At 44.7% G+C, this 19854-nt stretch overlaps 1 protein-coding gene across 1 annotated transcript in view; it reads left to right on the top strand.

Annotated features, from left to right (window-relative positions):
- The window catches only part of SPNS2 (SPNS lysolipid transporter 2, sphingosine-1-phosphate), a 140892-nt gene that overhangs the window by 52027 nt on the left and 69011 nt on the right, over window positions 1-19854 (top strand). The window contains exon 2 of the mRNA XM_065418434.1: window positions 2106-2171. Coding sequence (XP_065274506.1) covers window positions 2106-2171 — 66 coding nt within the window. The remainder of the gene's footprint in view (window positions 1-2105; window positions 2172-19854) is intronic.

Raw genomic sequence — 19854 nt, 5'->3', positions numbered from 1 at the left:
TCTGTCGTTCAGAGAATTAAGGAAAGGAAGTTGTGGAGGCTATGAGACTAAATTATTGTTGATGGACAGAGATTGGAGTCATTTTAGAAGCAATCTGAATGCTGTCGTCTGGAGTAAATGGTGCATTATTAGATGACCCAGTTGGGACACACAATGGGTTTCTTTTCTCCTCCTCTTTGTTCCTTTTTACGTTTTTTTAATCCACGAGTTTTCCTGCTACCGTCCCAGATGCCTTCTGGAAATACTTGTCCCTGTTTCATCTGTCTTTGTTATTGTTGTTTGGCATGACTCCTGACTGTTCTGAAAGGTAAGATGTTTTATGGCCAGTGAGATCCAGTTAACTCTGAGAGTTGCTTCTAATGACCCTTAAGGATGAGCAGAATCCTTCTGGATAAAACCAAGGGCCAGCTTTTGAGCTGGATCTGAACTTGTTTAGGGGTTGAATGTAGTTGGGGAAAACTTTCCAGTTTGTCGAAGAGAGGGTTTCGGTGTATTTCCTAATTTTGGTAGAAGCCACAAGCAGCAGTTCCACAACTTAGGCTATTTATGTGCTGTTTGCTATCTGGCCAAAACAAGGACATGCTAGAAATTGAGAAAGCAAGTGAGTGTGCATGTTCCAGGCCAGAGAAGTTGGAGTAACTTTGCTTCAACTTTGGACAAGCATGGAAGCCTTTGGATCCTTATCTGACCCAAATGGAACCTCTGAACCTTTGGAGATATTTGCCCATCATAAGTAACTGTAAAAGACTATGCTGCGACAACTCAGCACAGCTTGAGTTATGGCTTGCAAAGCCTGGCTGCACTCAGTGATTATACTACATCATTCACATGGCTAAATTTGCGAGGCCTTCGAATCCCTGTGCTGGGTGCAGTAAGAGAATCTAGATGGATAAGGTAGCTACTTCCTACAAAATATACATGTAACACTCCAGTGTGTTTAGACTGTGTGTGGGTGCGTGTTGATGTATTTTGTTCAGTTATTTTAAAATAAGGTCTAGTCACTTTTCCCCCTTTTACTAAACCAGGGGTAGGCAACCTATGAAACGCGTGCAGAAGGCGGCATGCGAGCTGATTTTCAGTGGCACTCACGCTGCCTGGGTCCTGGCCACTGGTCCGGGGGGCTCTGCATTTTAATTTAATTTTAAATGAAGCTTCTTAAACATTTTAAAAACCTTATTTACTTTACATACAACAATAGTTTAGTTATATATTATAGACTTCTAGAAAGAGACCTTCTAAAAACGTTCAAATGTATTACTGGCACACGAAACCTTAAATTAGAGTGAATAAATAAAGACTCGGCACATCACTTCTGAAAGGTTGCCGACCCCTGTACTAAACCATTGATTTCATTTCTTTCCCCCCAAAATATCAGAAACAAGAGTTCACCAGAGCTGGATAAATGGTGAAACCAAGGCTCAGAGAGGGGATTTGCCCAAGACTGAGTGGGTCGCCTATTACAAGTCCTGTACACAAGGTTGCATTGCCTCCCAACGAGTGTCACTTGAAACTAGTCCCAGGTTTGCTTGAAAAGTTTGCAAACCATGGTGAAACATTTGAAGAACCTGATCTGAGTTTTGAGAGCCAGTGTGGTCCAGTAGATAGGACACTAGTCTGGTGATCAAGAAACATGGATTTTAATGCTGGCTCTACCATTGACCTGCTACATAACCTTAAGCAAGTCACTTTACTTCTATGCTTCTGTTTCCTCTCTCACCCTTTGTCTGTCTTGCCTGTTAGAGTGTGAGCTCTTCTGGGTGAGAGACCCCCTCTCCCTGTGTGTCTGCACAGCACCTAGGTGTTGGTGCTTTGGCAACATAAATAATAAATAAGGCAAGCTTCTCATGCATTTGGGTTTCATTGGGAACATTTTGCACTCTCTTAACCTGCTGACACCTATTGGTAATTTACTTGCCCCAGTTACCCCAAAAGTAACAAACATGCACACGAAAGAAGAAGTCAGTGCACAGGTTTTGAACGTTGTTGCGTGTTGTGAGTCGCTGCAGGCTTTGCAGACCCTATTGTTGCTGCCCAAAACCACATATCTCTGCTGCACACTTCACAGGACAAAGGCACTGAGTTTCTTCTCTCCATTTTCTCTACAGGTGTATTGCTAGACATCCAGCAGCATTTTGGAGTTAAAGACAGTGGGGCTGGCTTGCTACAGACAGGTAAGAGCATGTTTCCCGGCTATTAGGTTTCTTTTTCCTTCCTTATGTGTTGTTTTGTAAGGTTTCTTGAGTGAAGGTCGTGCTACCCTTGCATGAACATATTTGCTTTGTTAAATCATAATTGGCTTTCAGATTGTTCCTAACTCTGACTGGCTGTGTTTGGCTTACGGCTAGCAGTGGCTTCGTTTGCAGCATCCAAATTTTCACTGGCATTGGGCAGGGCTGGCGAAGCCGGCTGCAGCGTCCGCTTACCAGCGCATACAGTAGGGATGGTGTGGTACAATAGGGAGAGCGAGTGAATGACGCTGTTCAGGTAGCTTGTGGGAATTGAATCAAGGCAAAGAAGTACCAAGCCACAGTAAGAGAGACCGCCACCTTGACTTGTATTAGGGAGAGTACATTATAGGTCAGCAATGGGGCCCTATTACTCAAACTTCTGCTGAAAGGGAGAGGGCAGGTGGTATTCATCACCTACGGCGCGGTGCACAGAACATGCTGATCGTGTGGTCTCATAATCATGTGTAGCACAAGCTAGCATGATGATGTGAAACCATTAACTTTATTGACATAAATACGGCACTGAGAACTGCAGAAAGGGTTAACAGCCATTGTATTCACTTAGCTCAGCATCCTATTGGGTTGGTTGATGAAAACAGACACATTTGACTTTCAGCCACTAACATCAGGCACTTTTGTCCTTGTGTTGAAGTGAGAAGGATTGTTAAAATCTAAGTGCACTTCCTTTTTGTGTTGCAAACAACTACAGATGGATTTGGTCAACCACAGAATAAACCTGTACATTTTGTCCTCTGGGTGTGGTGTAGTCTTGACTGACACCTCGGCCAAGTGGCTGAATTTGGTGACTTTGAAGGGCAGCCCCAAGTGGACGGTCGTAACAAAGTGTTGGATTTTGTTGGGGAGGAGTTGACACAGTCATAGAGCAAATGCGATATTAGGGAGAAAAAGAGCTGGTTTGGGAAGCTGATGGCAGAGTTGTTTGCTGGAGTCCTGAAAGGATGGTGCTACTGCTATTGCACGTGGGTGTTTCTGTTTGATAGCCCTGTTCAGGAGTGTACACGTAGCGTAGGAATAGAGTGCGTCTCCCAGAAAGGAGTGGATGGGATCCTAGGCCTGCTCTTCGATTGTAAGCTCTGGGGGGCAGGGACTCTTTTATTATTCTGAGTTTGTACAGCTCCTAGCCCGATGGGGTCCCAGTCTATGACTGGGGCTCCTGGGTACTATTGCTGTATAAATAATCATAACCTACAGTAGGGCTTTTCTAAAACTTTCCCACCTCTGGTGTAGCTCCAATGGCAGTGGTGGGAATGTCAGTCTAGTAGCAAACTAGCAAATTGCAGAGAGGTCTGCAGGCTAGCACTAAACGGCTCCATTTTGAGCGAGATCCTTGCAACGCACTAAGAGTCAGTGGTGCTTGGCACCGTGCAGGAATGGCCCAAAGTTTGCACTCTAAGAATGAGTTGCTCTAGCACCATGGGTACAAGAGCAAATTATCTGCCAGCCCTGGCTTGTTAATACTCCACCCGCTGCTCGCCTCTTGGAACGGCCGAGTTCAGCTATGCGTGACACATGTCAGGAACAGAAGGCCTGAACTTTACAAATGTTGCTAATTAGAAGTGGTATCAATCAGTTATGCCCAAAGCGGCACTGGGTATCTGTTAGGCCCTCCTCTACAGCAGTTATTTTTATTTATTTATTCTGCTCCGAGGAAGAGATCCTCAGCTCACCATTAGACACCGAGCACCTCCAATAAAACATTCTGGCAGAAAATGGCACCCTCCAAAGTAAATATTTAATCTTCACTTCTCTCGCTGGATGAGAAGCTTTTACAGATTATTTACAAGTAGCAAGTGTAGGAAGAGCTGGGCTCCTAGAGGCATCTCATATATTAATTGTGAGAAGTAGTAGTAGTATTGATTTCCGTAGCAAACCAGGCAGGCTGTCAGAAAACATACCATTTAGATGTCACAGACTTTTCCCAGATTGTGAGATTACTGGTGGGAATGCAGCAGTCTCTGTCAGCAACCAAATGTTGCTTTGGCAAAGAAATATCTTCTCGTTCTTTGCTGCTCTGAAAGTTGTTCCCATCTGATGAGTGACCAGTGTCCTACCTGTTACAAATTGGTGGTTTCAGTCCAATTCTCGATGTCTATGCACCTCTGTAGCACCTCCACTCCAAGGATATAAAAACACAGCAAGGGCCTGATCCTGCCATTCTGACTTAGGTTGAGTAATGACTTACCCTGTGAGTATTTGCACAGGGTTAATAGGGCTGTTCACAGAGTAAGTGGCTGTTCATGTAAGTAAGGTTGGGCCCTCAAGCGTTAAGCTAATTTTTATTGTCTGCATCTTACAAATGGGGAAAATTGAAGCACAGAGTTAGTGACTTGACCAAGGTTGCACAGGAAGCCTGCAGCAGAGGCAGGAGTAGAGCTTGCGTCTCCTAGTCCTCTTCCTTAAACTCATTACTTCATCCGTCCTCTTCCAAAGAGCGAAAAGGCCTCAGAGACAGAAATAGCCTCTGATCCCCCAGAGGTGGTCCCTCCAGTCATCGCTGGGGGTGATGTGGGGAGAAAGGCTGCTCATCCTGTTCCTGCCCTATGGATAAAAGCAGGATTTCAGTTTTCATGGTTGTTAATCCTGCATTTTAATGAGCAGCAAATTAATTTAAAACCTCCTTAACGTGGAGGAATAAAAATAATATGACATCCTTTGTTGGTTCTTATCGCTCATCAAATAATCAAGCTAATTTCTCATTTAAAAAAAAAAAAGAGACCTCTTAGCTGATCAGACAAAATGCCATAGACAGTTCTTTTGGGCCCGATGGTATTGCAAACCCAAACGGAGGAGGAAGAAAATAAATCCTCCAAAGGCAAGCCATATGCTCCTGAATTCATACACTCATCCGCACACGCACATCAGAAATGACTTGCACTCGTTCTCAGTCTCTATGCCCAAATGTTTCTGGATAACACAGGTGCCTGGTATCCTGGCAGGGAAGAGAGGAAACCTGAGTTGTGTTTTATTTTTTGTGCTAATTAGGACTTCATGTGCATACCAGATCTGTAACTTAAGCTGCTCTGAGGAGCACTGTAACGCCTCATGTGGCAAACTCCCCTGAATTCTAATGCCTCAGCCGTCAAAATGTAGTAATCTCTGTTAGCGAGGATTCTGCGACAGCGAACGGCACGCTGACAGATGGATCACGATTGCTGCTTGCTCGGTATTTTTGAGTGATAGGCATGTAACCATGTCGACCCCAGAACTTCAATTATCTCTTTATGATGCTTAAATTGAGAGTTGAGCCTTTTTCTTTTTAAAGTGCTACATGCACTTGCTGTTATGTAAATAATATTCATTTGTGCTGAATTATCCTTGAGGCTTGTGCATGAGTGTTCCTCTGTGTGGGTTTTTTATCTTGAGGTTCCTTTCATTTCCTGCCTGTAGCCTTTGCTGTGCAGAGAGTGGATAAGGCTGGCTGGTATTTAGATGTGTTATAGAATTCTCTTGGCTAGTTGGGCAGCTGGGATCAGTCAATCTGATTGTTATAAGCCGTGCCGTGCAAAAGGTGATTCCATAGTGCAGAGGTGTGAAGGAGGTGAGACTGGAACAGTGCTTGGGGCAGAGAGAGGCTCCTGGAGCTGAACGCTTTATAAACCTCAGGAAGTGGGGGAGAGAGGGGAATCAGGTTTATAAAACTAGGTCAAATTGTGTTTGTTTCTTTTGGTTTAGAAAACCCCCTGAATCATGTTTTCAAAACTCAAATTTCTAGGGGTATGTCTACACTGCAATTAGACACCTGTGACTGGCCCGTGCCAACTGATACAGGCTCACGGGACTCAGGCTAAGGGGCTGTTTAATTGCAGTGTAGACTTCTGGGCTTGGGCTGGAGCCCGTCCTGTAGGATCCTGCGAGGTGGGAGAGTTGCTGACCCTGGAAGTCTACATTGCATTTAAACAGCCCTAGCCTAAGGCTGTGACTACACTACAGAGCTTACAGTGGCACAGCTGTGGTGCTGTTACTGCAGACGCTGTACACCCATGGGGGAGAGCTCTCCTGTCGACTTAATTACTCCAGCCCCCGCAAGTGGCGGTAGCTACTGCAGCAGGAGAGCTTCTCCCACCGATATAGCTCTGACCTGCTTAGGTCAGTGTAACTTGCATCATTCAGGTGGTGGCTTATTCGCACCCCTGAGCGACATAACTTATACTGACGTAAGCGGTCGTGTGTGCGTAGCCTCAGCCCCACAAGCTCGAGTCAGCTGGCCTTGGCCAACGGCAGGTTTTATATTGCAGTGTAGACACACCCGAAAATTAAAACCTGTGCTCTGGCTTGGGGATGAAGGTACCCGATACCTACACGCCAAGCTATATGAATGGGTGCCCTGTATACTATATTGTACTGATGATGAAAAATTTTTTCTCTCCTTGCTTCGGTATCACCCTTGTTTTTTCACACTGCCTACTTTCCTTTCCTCCCAACAGTGGATTTATTTTCTCTTTGCCCTTTTCCCCTGTCTCTCTTAAGTGGAACACAGAGCTGATGATGCTAGTACCTGTCTCTTACTCACTACTTCCAATGCAGAGCTCAAACTGCTTTACAAAAAAGGGCTAATGATGTTTGCCCATTTTAAAGATGGCAAACATGAGGCACTCGGGAGGGAGGGAGGGAATTGTCCACGGAAACACAGTAGGCTGGGGCAGAGCCAGGAATAGCTCCCAGGGCCAACTTTTGAACCTATAACGTTTGAACGGATTCAAAATTTGACCAAGTGAGATTCCTTAATGAGCACCATTCTCTTCCAACACTAAACAGTCCAAACTCTGAGCACGACCGAGGGAAGGCACGTAAAGCCACCTAGCAGATGGGCACAGCGTATGCCGGTATTGCAGTCCGTTTCAGACTACCAGCTGGCAAAGGACTGTGGGGATGGTTGAAAAGCAATAACAGTGGCTATCGTAAGGAAGGCTTTGGTGATATCAGAAGAGGAAGTCCTGCTATCCTGAAGCCAGACCGATGGGGTCAGGAACAAGAGGAGGAAGGGAAGGGAGTAGCCTGAAAGGACTCACAACAGGAAACCATGCTTTGCTGTCCTGTGTAGAGAGAAAATAGAGTACCACCCTTGAATCCGGTTCAGTAGATAGCTTTCCAGGGAGTCTTTGTGATGTCAGGTTTGACCTGAGCTCACATTCCCCTAGGGCTCATTTCCTATTAGACCCTCCATGTGGAAGTGGTTTAGCAAAGTGTCTGCAAATCTGCATTCCCCCCACCTCCTGAGAGTTGACTCAGCAGATCCATGCGGGGAAAACATGGGCAGCGTTTTTATAGGATCCAAGGCTGCAAATGTAGCCACTCAGGGCTTGTCTACACTGGCACTTTACAGCACTGCAACTTTCTCGCTCAGGGGTGTGAAAAAACACCCCCCTGAGCGCTGCAAGTTTCAGTGCTGTAAAGCATCAGTGTAGACAGTGCACCAGCGCTCAGCGCTGGTAGCTATTCGCCTCGTGGTGGTGGGTTTTTTTTAAGAGCGCTGGGAGTGAAGACGTGCCCTGAGGTTTCTTATACTCCTACCAGCAAAGTGAGCATGGGACTCGGGCCTGGGGCATCTGTGGGAAGGACTGGTCAAAAATTGGACTTGCAAAGTGGAACAGATTGTTTAGCATAAGCAATTAGCACATATTTTAAGAGATCATTCAAGGTAGAATGGCTCATTAACACCTCTGCAGTCATAGGACAAAAAGAGGGGGTTAATGGCATAGGATGGCTTATTACAACAATCTGCAACTCACTAATCCCCTCTCTGTGCTTCGAAAACTTGTCTCTCTCACCGACAGAAGTTGGTCCAATAAAAGATACTACCTAATTCGCAGGGGCGGCTCCAGGCACCAGCGCAGCAAGCATGTGCTTGGGGCGGCAAGCCGCGGGGGGCGGTCTGCCGGTCGCTGTGAGGGCGGCAGTCAGGCGACCTTTGGCGGCGTGCCTGCGGGAGGTCTGCCGGTCCCGCGTTTCGGCGGCAATTCAGTGGCGGGTACTGTTACTGCAGACGCTCTACACTGATGGGGGAGATCACCCGCAGAAACGCTGCCAAATCCGCATGACCACGGACCGCCCGCAGGCATGCCGCCGAAGGCCGCCTGACTGCCATGCTTGGGGCGGCAAAAAACATAGAGCCGCCCCTGCTCACTCGCCTTTGTCTCTCTAATATCCTGGGACTGACACAGCTACAACTACACTTCAGACTGCCTCTCTAGGCAGTTCTTTACAGCTCAGGGTTGGGGCAGATTGGGGAGGTCTGATGCATAAACTGATTATCACCAGCATGTTTTTCACAAATTCTTGTGGTCCTTTTTATTTTTGAAGAGGTGAATCTGACTCGTATTTCTGTACTAGCTGCTTGCAAAAATAAATAGCTCAATTAAAATGCCTTTTTAAATAAAAAAACACGGTCACGTTTTGTTTAGAATCATTAAAAATGTTCCCATGTTACAAAATAAAATTGTAATGCTTTGGACATTTGCTCAAAAATAGGACAGTATTTAGTAAAAACAGTCTAGTTTTGGCTTGTTTATGTTTCCAAATTACGCCCCCACCACTACCCCAAGTTAAAATCAGCCTGAATCTAAAACATGCACAATGTACATTTGTTCATATTTGCAGAAGATTTTACAAAACCCTAAATGTCTGGGTTGCAAAATGACAGCAATACAGGCAACTCTTTCCTTTCTGAGCTATTCATGCACCGTATTTACGCTGCGCTCTAGATGTCTGCTGTGGCAGTTGCTTGCATCCTGCTTATTGAGAGAGAGACATTTGCTCTTGCCTAAAGCAACTAAACAACTAAAATATTCCATTTCCCGCTATAAAAGACTTAGATGAAATCCCAGCATTTGAGGGAGGTATTTGAGGAGAGACGGGCAGGGTATTTTAAAGTGGATGTAAAAACCATTAGGGCTTCTGGTGGAATGGTCACTTCTCTAATTTCTGTGGGGTGGGTCTCTCTTCTTAAATAATGTAATCAATAAATGAAGTGAATATAGCACTGGTGTGCGGTCCTGGATTCACAGCCCTGGGGAAGGAGGTCCTAGATTTACTCACAGAACCAGAGCAGAATGGGCAGGGGCAGGGGCAGGGGCAGTGGAAGCTTCCCCTCACAATATGTAGCCAGTGTGCCTGGCCCTGCGCTATAGAGAGATCAACACTAAGGCCATGTCTACACTAGCGAACTTCCAGCGGCACAGCTGTACTGATGCAACTGTATAGCTGCTCTATGCCAACAGAGCGAGCTCTCCTGTTGACATAAAACCACTAAACGAGCGGCGGTAGCTCGTTTTTTCACACACCCCTGAGCAGCGTAAATTTTGTCGATATAGGGCGTAGTATAGACATGTCCTAAGGATGCGGCTTCTCTAGGAAAAAAAGATAAGTTCTTACCTTGTGTTAGATACCGCTCATTAGCAACACAGGGTAAAGCCCTAGTGTAGACAAGGCAGTTGGTAGTTTTCGCACTTTAGCAAGTCAAGGTTAAGACTATGCAAGAGCCTAGTGTTCACCTCAACTTGCTAACTTGTGTGAAAACTACAAATCGCCTTGTCTTCATTAATTTACCTTGCATTACTACTAACACGTGGTAACTAACACAAGGTAAGAACACACCTTTTCTCCTTGTGAAGACAAAGCTTATGAGTGAGAAGGCTATTCACTTTGCATTCCATCCAAGCAAAGGGCTCTCTGGCCAGCCCGCCAATTATAATGGTGGTTTTGGTAGTATTAGACGTTGGCCCACTAGAGACTAGACTAGAGCTCTAATAATTTTCCTGTCACTCACTGAGCCGCCTTCAGGCTCCAGTTCAGGAAAGCGCTTAAACACATATTTGTGTCCCACTGACTTTGGTGGGATTTAAGCACATATTTTAAATTAAGCATGTGCTTAAATGCATTCCTAAATCAAGGCTTCAGATTGCAACGACTTCTTAGTTAACATCTGGGCTAAATTCGAACCAGTGATCTGTACAATGACTATTTGACATGGGTGCAGAGCTGAAAAAAAAAAAAAAAAACCTTGTTTCAGGTCAGCCCTAAATGGAAGTGTTTCAAAGTTTCTGGTGAAGAGAAATGTCAAGAAACCTTTCATTCCAGGTTGACCTGAAAACGTAACATTTCAATTTCAAAGTTTTACATTTTTTTAAGTGTTGGTGAGGTTTTTTTAATAAAATTGAGTGAAATTCTGAAATGAAATGTCTTTCTTGAATGAAAAATTGGAGCATTTCATTTTGGTAATGCTAAAACCAACCATTTTGATATTTCCAAAAAAAATTCCCCTTTTTTTCCTTATCCAGGCCTTTATATGAATTAATCCTGAGAAGAATACAGTTGTTGTTTTTAATGCATTTCATTTACATACTGTGTGTCACCCCAGGGAATCCCAAAGCACTTTTTTTTAGATTCTTATCTTTTGCCCCCCTCCAAAAAAACAAACAAACAAAAGAAAAAAAAAACAACCAACAAAAAACATCAGGGTTTTTCTGTCCTAATTTTTTTCCACAATAATTCTCTCATTTTCTCAAAGCACAAACTTGCAGTTTTGCAGAGCTCTCTGCAGGGTAACATATACAGGGTGATGTGAAAAAACTAAGCAACCATACTCATTTAGGCTCAAATCTTGTGACAGGCAGTCAGGTTTGATCAGTGATTTCCAGACAAATCCAGTGTGGTTAGGTGGAGGCGCGGGTGATAGAGGTGGGTGTTTGATCCAATAGGTGTCATTCTTTCCTCTGATTCGGTATGGATAGAGCAACCCAGCATATTGTCAAGAGCTCTGTGATGCTGAAGGTGTTGTCTTTCTGTGAGACAGCTAGCAGTCACTGATAATACCATGACATTTATTTTGCAGTCACAGGGATGTCCTGGCCATATTCCAAGTGAGTGACAGTTTTGCCTATCTAAAATTCCCCATTTGGTTCCAGTCTGATATGATGTTCTTTGGCTCTACTATTGTGTATTGTTGCTGTGTGCTGGTAATGTGTTCTACATCAGAAGTGGCTGCATTTCAGTTTGAGAGTCTTTGCACACACAGGTACATACATGCATGTAGATTTTGTATAACCATTACAATTCAAGGACAAAGATGTTTGGAGACAATGAATTCAGTGCTTTTGCCAGAGCAGTGTCTTTAAAAGTGAACGACCCTCTGCTCAGCCTTAGCAGTGTTATTAACCTGTAGAACTGGTTTCCAACTTGAGCAATAACATTGAATTGCATAAGAGGTGCATTGCTGGAGCCATTCAGGAAGGATTTCCCCCACACACACCTTTACTCACACTTACCCCACCCCCTTCTCGATTTCTGTAGCACGTAATCGGGAGTGCTTTGTCCTTGCTACAAGAGGAGTCTGAACAAAACTGCACTGATTTGGAGTCATGTACGTAAGTGAAGTGTGCGTGTGTGTGTGAGAGATCTATCCCTGAGTAACTGCCTAGGTGAGACCAGTAGTAAAATATGCTGCAGCTGATAGTGAAGAGAGCCACCTTATTTTCAGTGTAATTAGAGAGCAGTCACCGTTCAACCCCAGAGGAAATGAGCTCTGTGTTGCTTGCTTGCCTTCGTTAGCGTTATTGTGGCTGGGTTTGTAATTACTCATGTGTAGTGATTGGATGCAGGAAATGAGCTACGAAGATGGAAAGGGTGGTTATAACGAACTAATACTCCACAGAACCTGTGGCTGTGCTGGTCGGTCAATTGGTTTAACTGCAGTTTAGCAATACCTCACAAGCCGCATGAGATGGTTCACACTCAGATAGAATCAGCATTCTGAGTTTTAATACCCAGCATCTACATTTATGGTTAGAATCACGAGTAGTGGGCCATGTCGTGGACAGAGCACTGGGTTAGGACTCAGGAGGACCTGGGTTTTATTCTCAGCTTAGCCACTGGCCAGCTGGATGACCTTAGGTAAGTCCCTTCCCCACTCTGTGCCTCAGTTTCCCCATTTGTAAAATGGGGATAATGATACCTCCTTTGTAAAGTGCTTTGAGATCTGTGGATGAAAAGTGCTATAATAAGACTTAGGTGGTATGATTATAATATGTCTAATGTCCCCCTCCTTTATAGTATCATCATTATGTAGCCTGACTGCATCTGGCTGCGAAATGTTCTTTGTTCTACTGAAAATCTTCAATCAAAGTTTTTGTTTTGGCTGAAAATTTTCTTAAGTTTTCAGGTTTTCGAGGGAACAAAAACATTTTTGTTGTCGGGAATTGAAAAATTTCAGATGGAAACTGAATGCGGAAGGGGAGAGAGTTGCAGAATTGTTTCTGTTTTTAGTTGCCAAAAGCAGGAAAATGTTTTGGTTTCCATTTGAAATGTTTCCATTTTTGGCAGATGAAAGCAAAAAAAGTTTGATTTGGTTATGAAAACTTGAAACATTTAGTCAGAAATGGATACTTTGCGTGGAAATGTCAGGGTTTTTTTGGGGGGGAACCATTTTTCATTTAAAAAAAAATAAAGTGCTTTGAATGAAAATTTTCAGCCTGCTCTTATCTCTTCTTTCCTCCCATCTTTTCTCTCTTTACCTTTTCATGCAACACTTATTTCCTTGCACAGCCAGCATTTACTTTACATACCTTTTCATCTCTTCCTTCTCATTCCATGTCTCAGTTGAGGGTTACTCTGAGCTGTGGTGGCAGCTCGCATTTGTTCTCTTGCAGTCTAACAATGTTTCACTGATAGCACTAATAGTAATCTGATCATCCTGCAAAGACTTGCTGGAGACAAATCAGAAGTTGTATTAATAATTCTCCATCAATCTGTGCCGAGATAAAAGATGCAGTTTAAATGAGTGGCTATAATGAAATACTGCTAGAAAAGGGTAGGTTTGGAGTTACGTTAAGCAGACAGCATGGTTAGGGTAATGTACTGGGATCAGAAGAAAAGGGCTCTGTTCCCAGCTCATCCACTGCCCTGCTGGGTGACCCTGGGCAGGGCACTTCCCCTCTCTGGCTCCCTCCCCACCCCCAACCCTTTGTCTATTTCGATAGTCGGTTCTTTGAGATGGGCAGTATCTGGCTGTGTATACAGTGCCTAGCACTCTGGGGCTCCAATCTCAATCAGTGTCTCTAAGTGTAATAACAGATGACGAGTTGTATTTGGTAAGTGATCTCTGAGGGTATGTCTACACCGCAAAGAAAAACCCATGGTGCAGAGTCTTTGAGCCGGGGTCAATTGACTTGGGCGGTGGGGCTAAAAATAGCAATGTAGACATTCCTGCTCCCGCTGGAACCTGGGCTGTGAAACCCAGCGAGCGGGGAGGGTCTTGGAGCCCAGGCTCCAGTGAAGCAGGGAGTCTACAGTGCTATTGTTACCCCACGAGCCAGAGTCAATTAACCCAGGTTCTGAGGCTCGGCACCATGGGCTTTTCTTTGCAGTATAGATGTGCCCTGCGCCCATCCAGAAATCCTTACTTGGACAGCAAAAGTCCCATTAAAGTTGACTTCACTAGGAGTCGTGTCTGAGTGCAGACTGCAGAATTGGGTCCCCATTTAATTATTTTGATTTTCCTTGTTTCTGGATGCATGTGTGTAATGTGCTCAAAGAAAGTTCTTGCTTTTCTCCCTTCCCACATCCCAATTCCCACTTCTTCCCCAGCTTCCCTCCACTGTGACGTGGATGGTCCAGTTTTATCACAGCTATTGATGGATTTAGCTAGGACCTTCATGCCTTTTTACTCAGCAGGTTTATTGGCCCTGCATGGTGATATGAACAGTACTAAACCTCTCTGTAGCATCAGATGTCATTGACTCAGCCCAATAAAGAAAGATGGGCACTATCTGTTTGACATGGGCATTGTCACAGTAAGTGCTTGTCTGAGGAAGATGGGAAAGTTAGAGGGCAGCCTTGCGAAACAAAATGAACAAAAAAAGTAATTTCCTCTGTTAAGTTTCTGAACGACATGTGATGCATTAGAGAAATCTAAGTCTGATTGAGCTGAGCTCTGTTAATTCAAGTATTTAGGGCCTAGCTTTTAAAAACGGTTCCAATTTTACAGGTGTAGTTTACAGCATTTAGACATTTAACTCACTGATTGTGCCTGCAAAGCAAGTCATTAGATGCTAAATGGAATAAATTGCACCTGTAGAATTGCTCCTCGGGTAAATTGCAGGCTCAAAATTGGTGGCTGAGTTGAAGACCCTTTAAAAATCAGGCCCTTAAAATAGATTTTAGTTGGGTGGGGGTGAAGGAAAGAGTGATGATGATGGGGGGCCACATACATACTTGGATAAACAGAGCCACCTCATTGACTGATCACTCTTCCAGGTAAAATTGCACAGCAGATCTGCTTAGGTGGTTTTGCATTTCATTTTGAAAGGATTTTTTTTTTTTTTACAGACACCTTCTCCCACTAATGTGCTGTCATTAGTGACATCTCCCTGGTGGGTGTTCTCAGAAGCAATGCGGGAGAGTTTAACATCCATGTGTTGCTGTATTGCTATTGTTGTGATTTTTAAGAATCAAAATAAGGGGACCAGCCATACAGTTTCTTTTGGCTTAGTCATGTGGGGGCCAGGCAGAGGAAATGTGAAAGGAAGCCGTGGCCTGTGGGGCTATTCTCTGCCTTCATCATAAGGTGAACACACCCCCTCTGATATAAGGTTACTGCCCTGTGACTGTTGGTTTCGTTAATCACTGTCACTGAGCTGTCAAAATGCTAGACCCAGTGTGAAGTGGAGTAGCCCTGCTGGCTGAAGTGTGTCATGGGGTGTGAGAGAGATTGCAGAAAGCTAAGTGCTGGACCCTGCTCTCTGCTGAGCCGCGTTTCTAATACATGAGAGAGTACAGGGAGCCTCTTTTCTTTCCTCCATTCCTGTTAGCTCCAAGACTCCAGCTGTGACCTTGCGCACCTTGGGGATTTCAGCCACTGGTGCAGTTGCTTGCAGCATGCAAACCCCTAGAGTGCAGACAGGATGACTTGCTACAAGCTGCAGTTGGCAGCAGTGGTTGGAACTGGATTGAGCGGCAATGATGCAAATCCCATTTTTGCCTTTCTGCCCTTGTGATTTGACCTGGCCACTGCTGCTGGAACTGGGGCAGCTCCCCAGTGCAGGTGACCCTTAGTGCTATGTAGGCAGACCCACTTCTGTGCCAGCAGACACTCCCCCAAGAAGTGAGACTTGCTGGCGATGGGTTATTGCCAGCTCCCCAGCTGGCTAACACACACGCTGCATTTTGCAGTGCATCTAACGGGATGTGATACTGCTTCTTTCTCAAGGCTCAGCAGTGTGTGGTTCACTATACGCCCACTGCATGAAGTTCTGCCTTGCCAACAAGAATTGCAGAGCAGAGAAAACCCTCACCAGTGTTCCACTATTTCCTCTTAGAGAGCACCCTGACCAGAGAAGGATGTGGCCCAAAATTTCTCGTGCATTCTTATAGAACCATGGTCACCAGGAATGCTTCAGTGATGGGTAGACCTCAGAAAGTTCAGTTTGATTTGGATGCTGATCTGAACCGCTAGAGTCTGTGGATTGGACTGGAAATCACATGTGAGCAGCCTCTGGCTGTGTCTTGGCACTGCCAGTTCTGGTTCTGGCAGGGATGGGAAGTGAATGCTTCTGAAAAGCATAACAGTTCTAAGTTAAAAATGGGCCAGTGGGCAGGGAGAAATGGGGAGAGTGTATATTATATGCCCCAGATGTGTTTGTCCACCCCAGGCTTGAGTTCACAATGTGTGAGAATGCTGGGATAAGGGGCTGTGAAGTTGTGTGGTGCTACTAATGCGGTTCCTTTGATTGGGTTAAAGTGCTGCAGGCAGATGGAGGCTTTGCTGCTTTGGAACCATGTATTGTGTGAGTTGTTTCAATACATCTATTCCCTTGTATATGCGATTTGAAGTGTGGTTAAACTGGTGCTCCTCTAATGGGAAATCCTATTCAGCCAACTGATGGAAACAGTAAAAATGTCATTCAGGGCCGCTGAATTTAAACTGCTTGTTGAAGATGTCCACATACAGATTTGGGCTCCTCTGTTTTTCCAGGCCCAAATCCTCAGAGTGGCTCATGCACGTTGGGTCTAACTCTCCACTGTAGGGGTAGCTCCTTAACTTTCCAATCTTGATGTGCAAATATCATTTGCATTCAGAATCCATTGTTTGCGAGGGGTGCTCGAGTTTGGACACACAAAGCTAAACACAGAGTTAAAGCTGCTTTGAAGACTTGGCTTTGCAACGCATCCCAGGGACAGTGAGACTAACTCCACTGATGTGCACATAGAACCAGTATGAGCTTAGGTGTCCCCCATTCACAGAGGATGAGTCTGATACAGCCCCTGCTACAGAATCTGGTTCTTTAGCTCAAGCTGTGGACTCGTGATTTTAGCTCTAGAGGTCCACAGTTCAGGCCTTGGTGTCAGCCAACATGACAATCATCACATGTGCGAAGTGCTATGAAATCCTTGGATGGGGAGGGTGCTGCAGAAGGGCAAAGTCTTGATATTGTGTAAAACTTCCTGTGTGGGGGAAGAGCTGACTTTGGGATAGAAGGACTCAAAGAGCAGAGAGAGAGAGAGAGAGAGAGAGAAAACAGGTTTCCCTGGGAAACGTATTGGCCAAATCTGCCCTCGCTCCTGCTGAGGATTTTATATGATGCTGGAGTTGATAATGCAGAATGTTACACAACGAAACGCTGAATTCACACTAAAAGCTCCCCAGTGAGATATTCTTATGAGCTCGCTAATGTACTACGCTTACAATGGCTTGGATAATACAATACATCTGGTACGTGCGTGCTGAGAAAACACTCGTGTCGCATGTTGAAGACACTTCTGTTTTTCTGGTTTGTTTTTATTTCACAATGGCATCTAGTGAATTTTGTGTGGGTGAAAAGTGCTGGATTGACAGCCCAAAAGACTACAGGAAAGATATAGTGCTGGCAAGGGCAGGACAAGTTCCCTGCACGAATTCAGTATGTATTGGTCCATTCAGTCCTTGGCCTCTGCAGAGACTGCCAACGAGGATTCTCTCTTGGGTGGGATCTTAGGATGCCTGCAAACACCTGTCCCCTAAGGCATGGAAAGGACTGGGCTGCGTGCACAAACTAATTTCAAATGAGCTACTAAGCACCCATCAGATGGCATTACTTGTATCCACTGCATACTGAGGCCTGATTGAAACAAACAATCTGGTGATGGGCTCCTTAATCAAATAACAATCCTTGGAGCCATCTGGTACCCTTTAAAAAAAAAAAAAAAAAAGGGAATAAGTTAACATGAATGTCACCAATGATGCACAAGTACATGTTGCATTTGCAAACCTTTCACTATACAGTAGTTTACTCTCTCCATTTTTTTTATTTTGGTAGCACTAATTCTGTAAATAGAGCATAACAGTCAGAATAGATCTCCTAAATATGGGGGACACTTATCACGAGAATAATAGCCCTCTATGGCAATTGGAATTGCTGGTAGCCTTGATATTGTCTAGAGGCTGTGATGTGTGTCTAGAGATGCTCCTGAATTGCAAAGTTCAGGTCAAGCTCTGTAGCTGAATTTCCCAAGAACTGAGGTTTGGGGGTGTTTCCAGGTCACACAGTGATGCCACTTGGCTGTTAACATGATGGTCCCCTTATAAATCGATAGTGATCCATCCCAGGCCCCTCTCTAATTGGGATTCTTTGGTTTTAGTTCAAGTTAATCTGAACCCAGGGATGTGTCACAGTTTAACAAGTCACCTGAATGAATTTGCCCCTTTGAAAAGGGCAACCAGCCAATGTGAACAGATCGCTTTATAACTGCATGAGGCAATGCAGTTCCTAAATGCTGCCAGGAAAATATTGCCCGTGAATAATGTCTGTGGAATAGCACCAGCCATTTACAAATGTAAGACAGAAGCTTCCTTACAAGATCGGTAATCCCTCTTCATTGTCTGATGAAGCTTGTTTGTTAGCATAGGTGTTTCTTTGTGGCTTTGCCATTTGTGCAGCCCTTTGTCCTACAGCCCCCTTGATGCATAATTGCAAATTACAGACTATAGCCAACATTTTTTTGTATTCACCTAATGGTGCAAAAGACACAGCAAAAGGTTGTTAGCTGTTTGGAGAAACAGACTGGCAAACCCATGGCAACAGGTCTAAGCAGGAGGAGAGATTCATATGGCTATTAGTGTATATACTGTCCCTAATGATGGAATTGGTTATAAAATTGGGATTATCCCTCTTGAGTGTTTTTGGCTCCTAGTCCTGTGCTCAGGCCACACCTTTCTAAATTTGACTCTCTCTGGGGTTATGGTCAAGTAATATAGGGCCTAATGCTGAAAAGTATGCGAAGGGCGCTTATCTGCTATTGAAGTCAGTGGGAGCTGAGGATGCCTTGCACTGCACAGGATTGGGTCCTGAACTTCACTGCCTGATTTACTTCCCTCCTAGGTGGGGTGTAGGATTCACTGGTTAATGCATGGAAAGCCTATATATTGGAGATTAGATACCACAGTGGTAGATGGCTTAGAAATAACTAAGTGAGAGAGCGTAGCTAGAGATGTGGTGAGTGTTATTTTATTACAAGGGAAAGCCACACAGTGACTACAGAGATTCCAGAGGTTCAGCTCATGTTTTGAGCCGAGAATTTAATTTGCTGTGTGCTGTATACACACTCCGCCTGGAGTGAAGCAGGCATATTGTAAATGTGTCTGTTTTAACTCTTTCCTGGCCCTTGCAGGTATCCGTTGGGTCAGATGCTGTCAGGACTAAATCAACTGTTTCTGTCGCTGTGCACGTGGAGTGACTTGAAGACTAGAACAGCTGGGGAAATAAAATAAGTGAGAATAAATTCAGGGTAGGGGATAAATGCCAGTGCAGACAGTCTCTTGTCAGCTTTACACAGGAATTGGTGGTTCATAACGAAACTAGACACCAAGTTCATTTGCACTCAAGATATTCTTGGCTAGCATGTCTAGCTCAGCTCACCCATCCCTTCTCTTACCCCAATTGCTTCCTTCCCTGGAGCAGCAGTTTCAGAGATGAGCAGTGTACTGTAGATTTGCTCACCTTCAGAAACAGGGCCGGCTCCAGGCACCAGCCTGGCAAGCAGGTGCTTGGGGCGGCCACTCCGGAGAGGGGCGGCAGGTCCAGCTATTCAGCGGCAATTCGGCGGATGGTCCCTCACTCCCGTTCGGAGCGAAGGACCTCCTGCCGAATTGCTGCCGCAGATCGCGATCGCGGCTTTTTTTTTTTTTTTTTGGCTGCTTGGGGCGGCCAAAACCCTGGAGCCGGCCCTGTTCAGAAATAAGTTGTGTGATGCTGGCATATACAAGGACCAGGAGTCTGGAGAAGGTAGATAGGGGGAATAGAAGCATCCATTCTCATGATACCAGAACAAGGAGACATTCAGTGAAGCTGAAAGATGGCAAATACAAAACCGATCAAAGGAGATAACATTTTTTCACGCAATGAGTGATTCGCCTGTGGAACTTAGTGCCACAAGCAATATCATCGAGGCTGAGTGTGGCGGGAGTGTTTTAAAAAAAAAAAAGCCTGAACATTTATAAGGATAACAGAGTTATAATAGTAAATATAGTAAGTAAAGTTAAGTTTTTGGAAGGAATGTAAACCCTCATGCTTCAAGGCATGACCCAGCCTGTAACTAATGTGGTTTTGGAGGAAGCTCCCTGTAGGCAAGCTATCCC

The sequence above is a fragment of the Emys orbicularis genome, chromosome 17, assembly GCF_028017835.1.
Source record: "Emys orbicularis isolate rEmyOrb1 chromosome 17, rEmyOrb1.hap1, whole genome shotgun sequence".
Taxonomy (NCBI): Eukaryota; Metazoa; Chordata; order Testudines; family Emydidae; genus Emys; species Emys orbicularis.
Note: the sequence above shows the minus strand (reverse complement) of the source record. Positions and strands in the feature narration are given on the sequence as shown.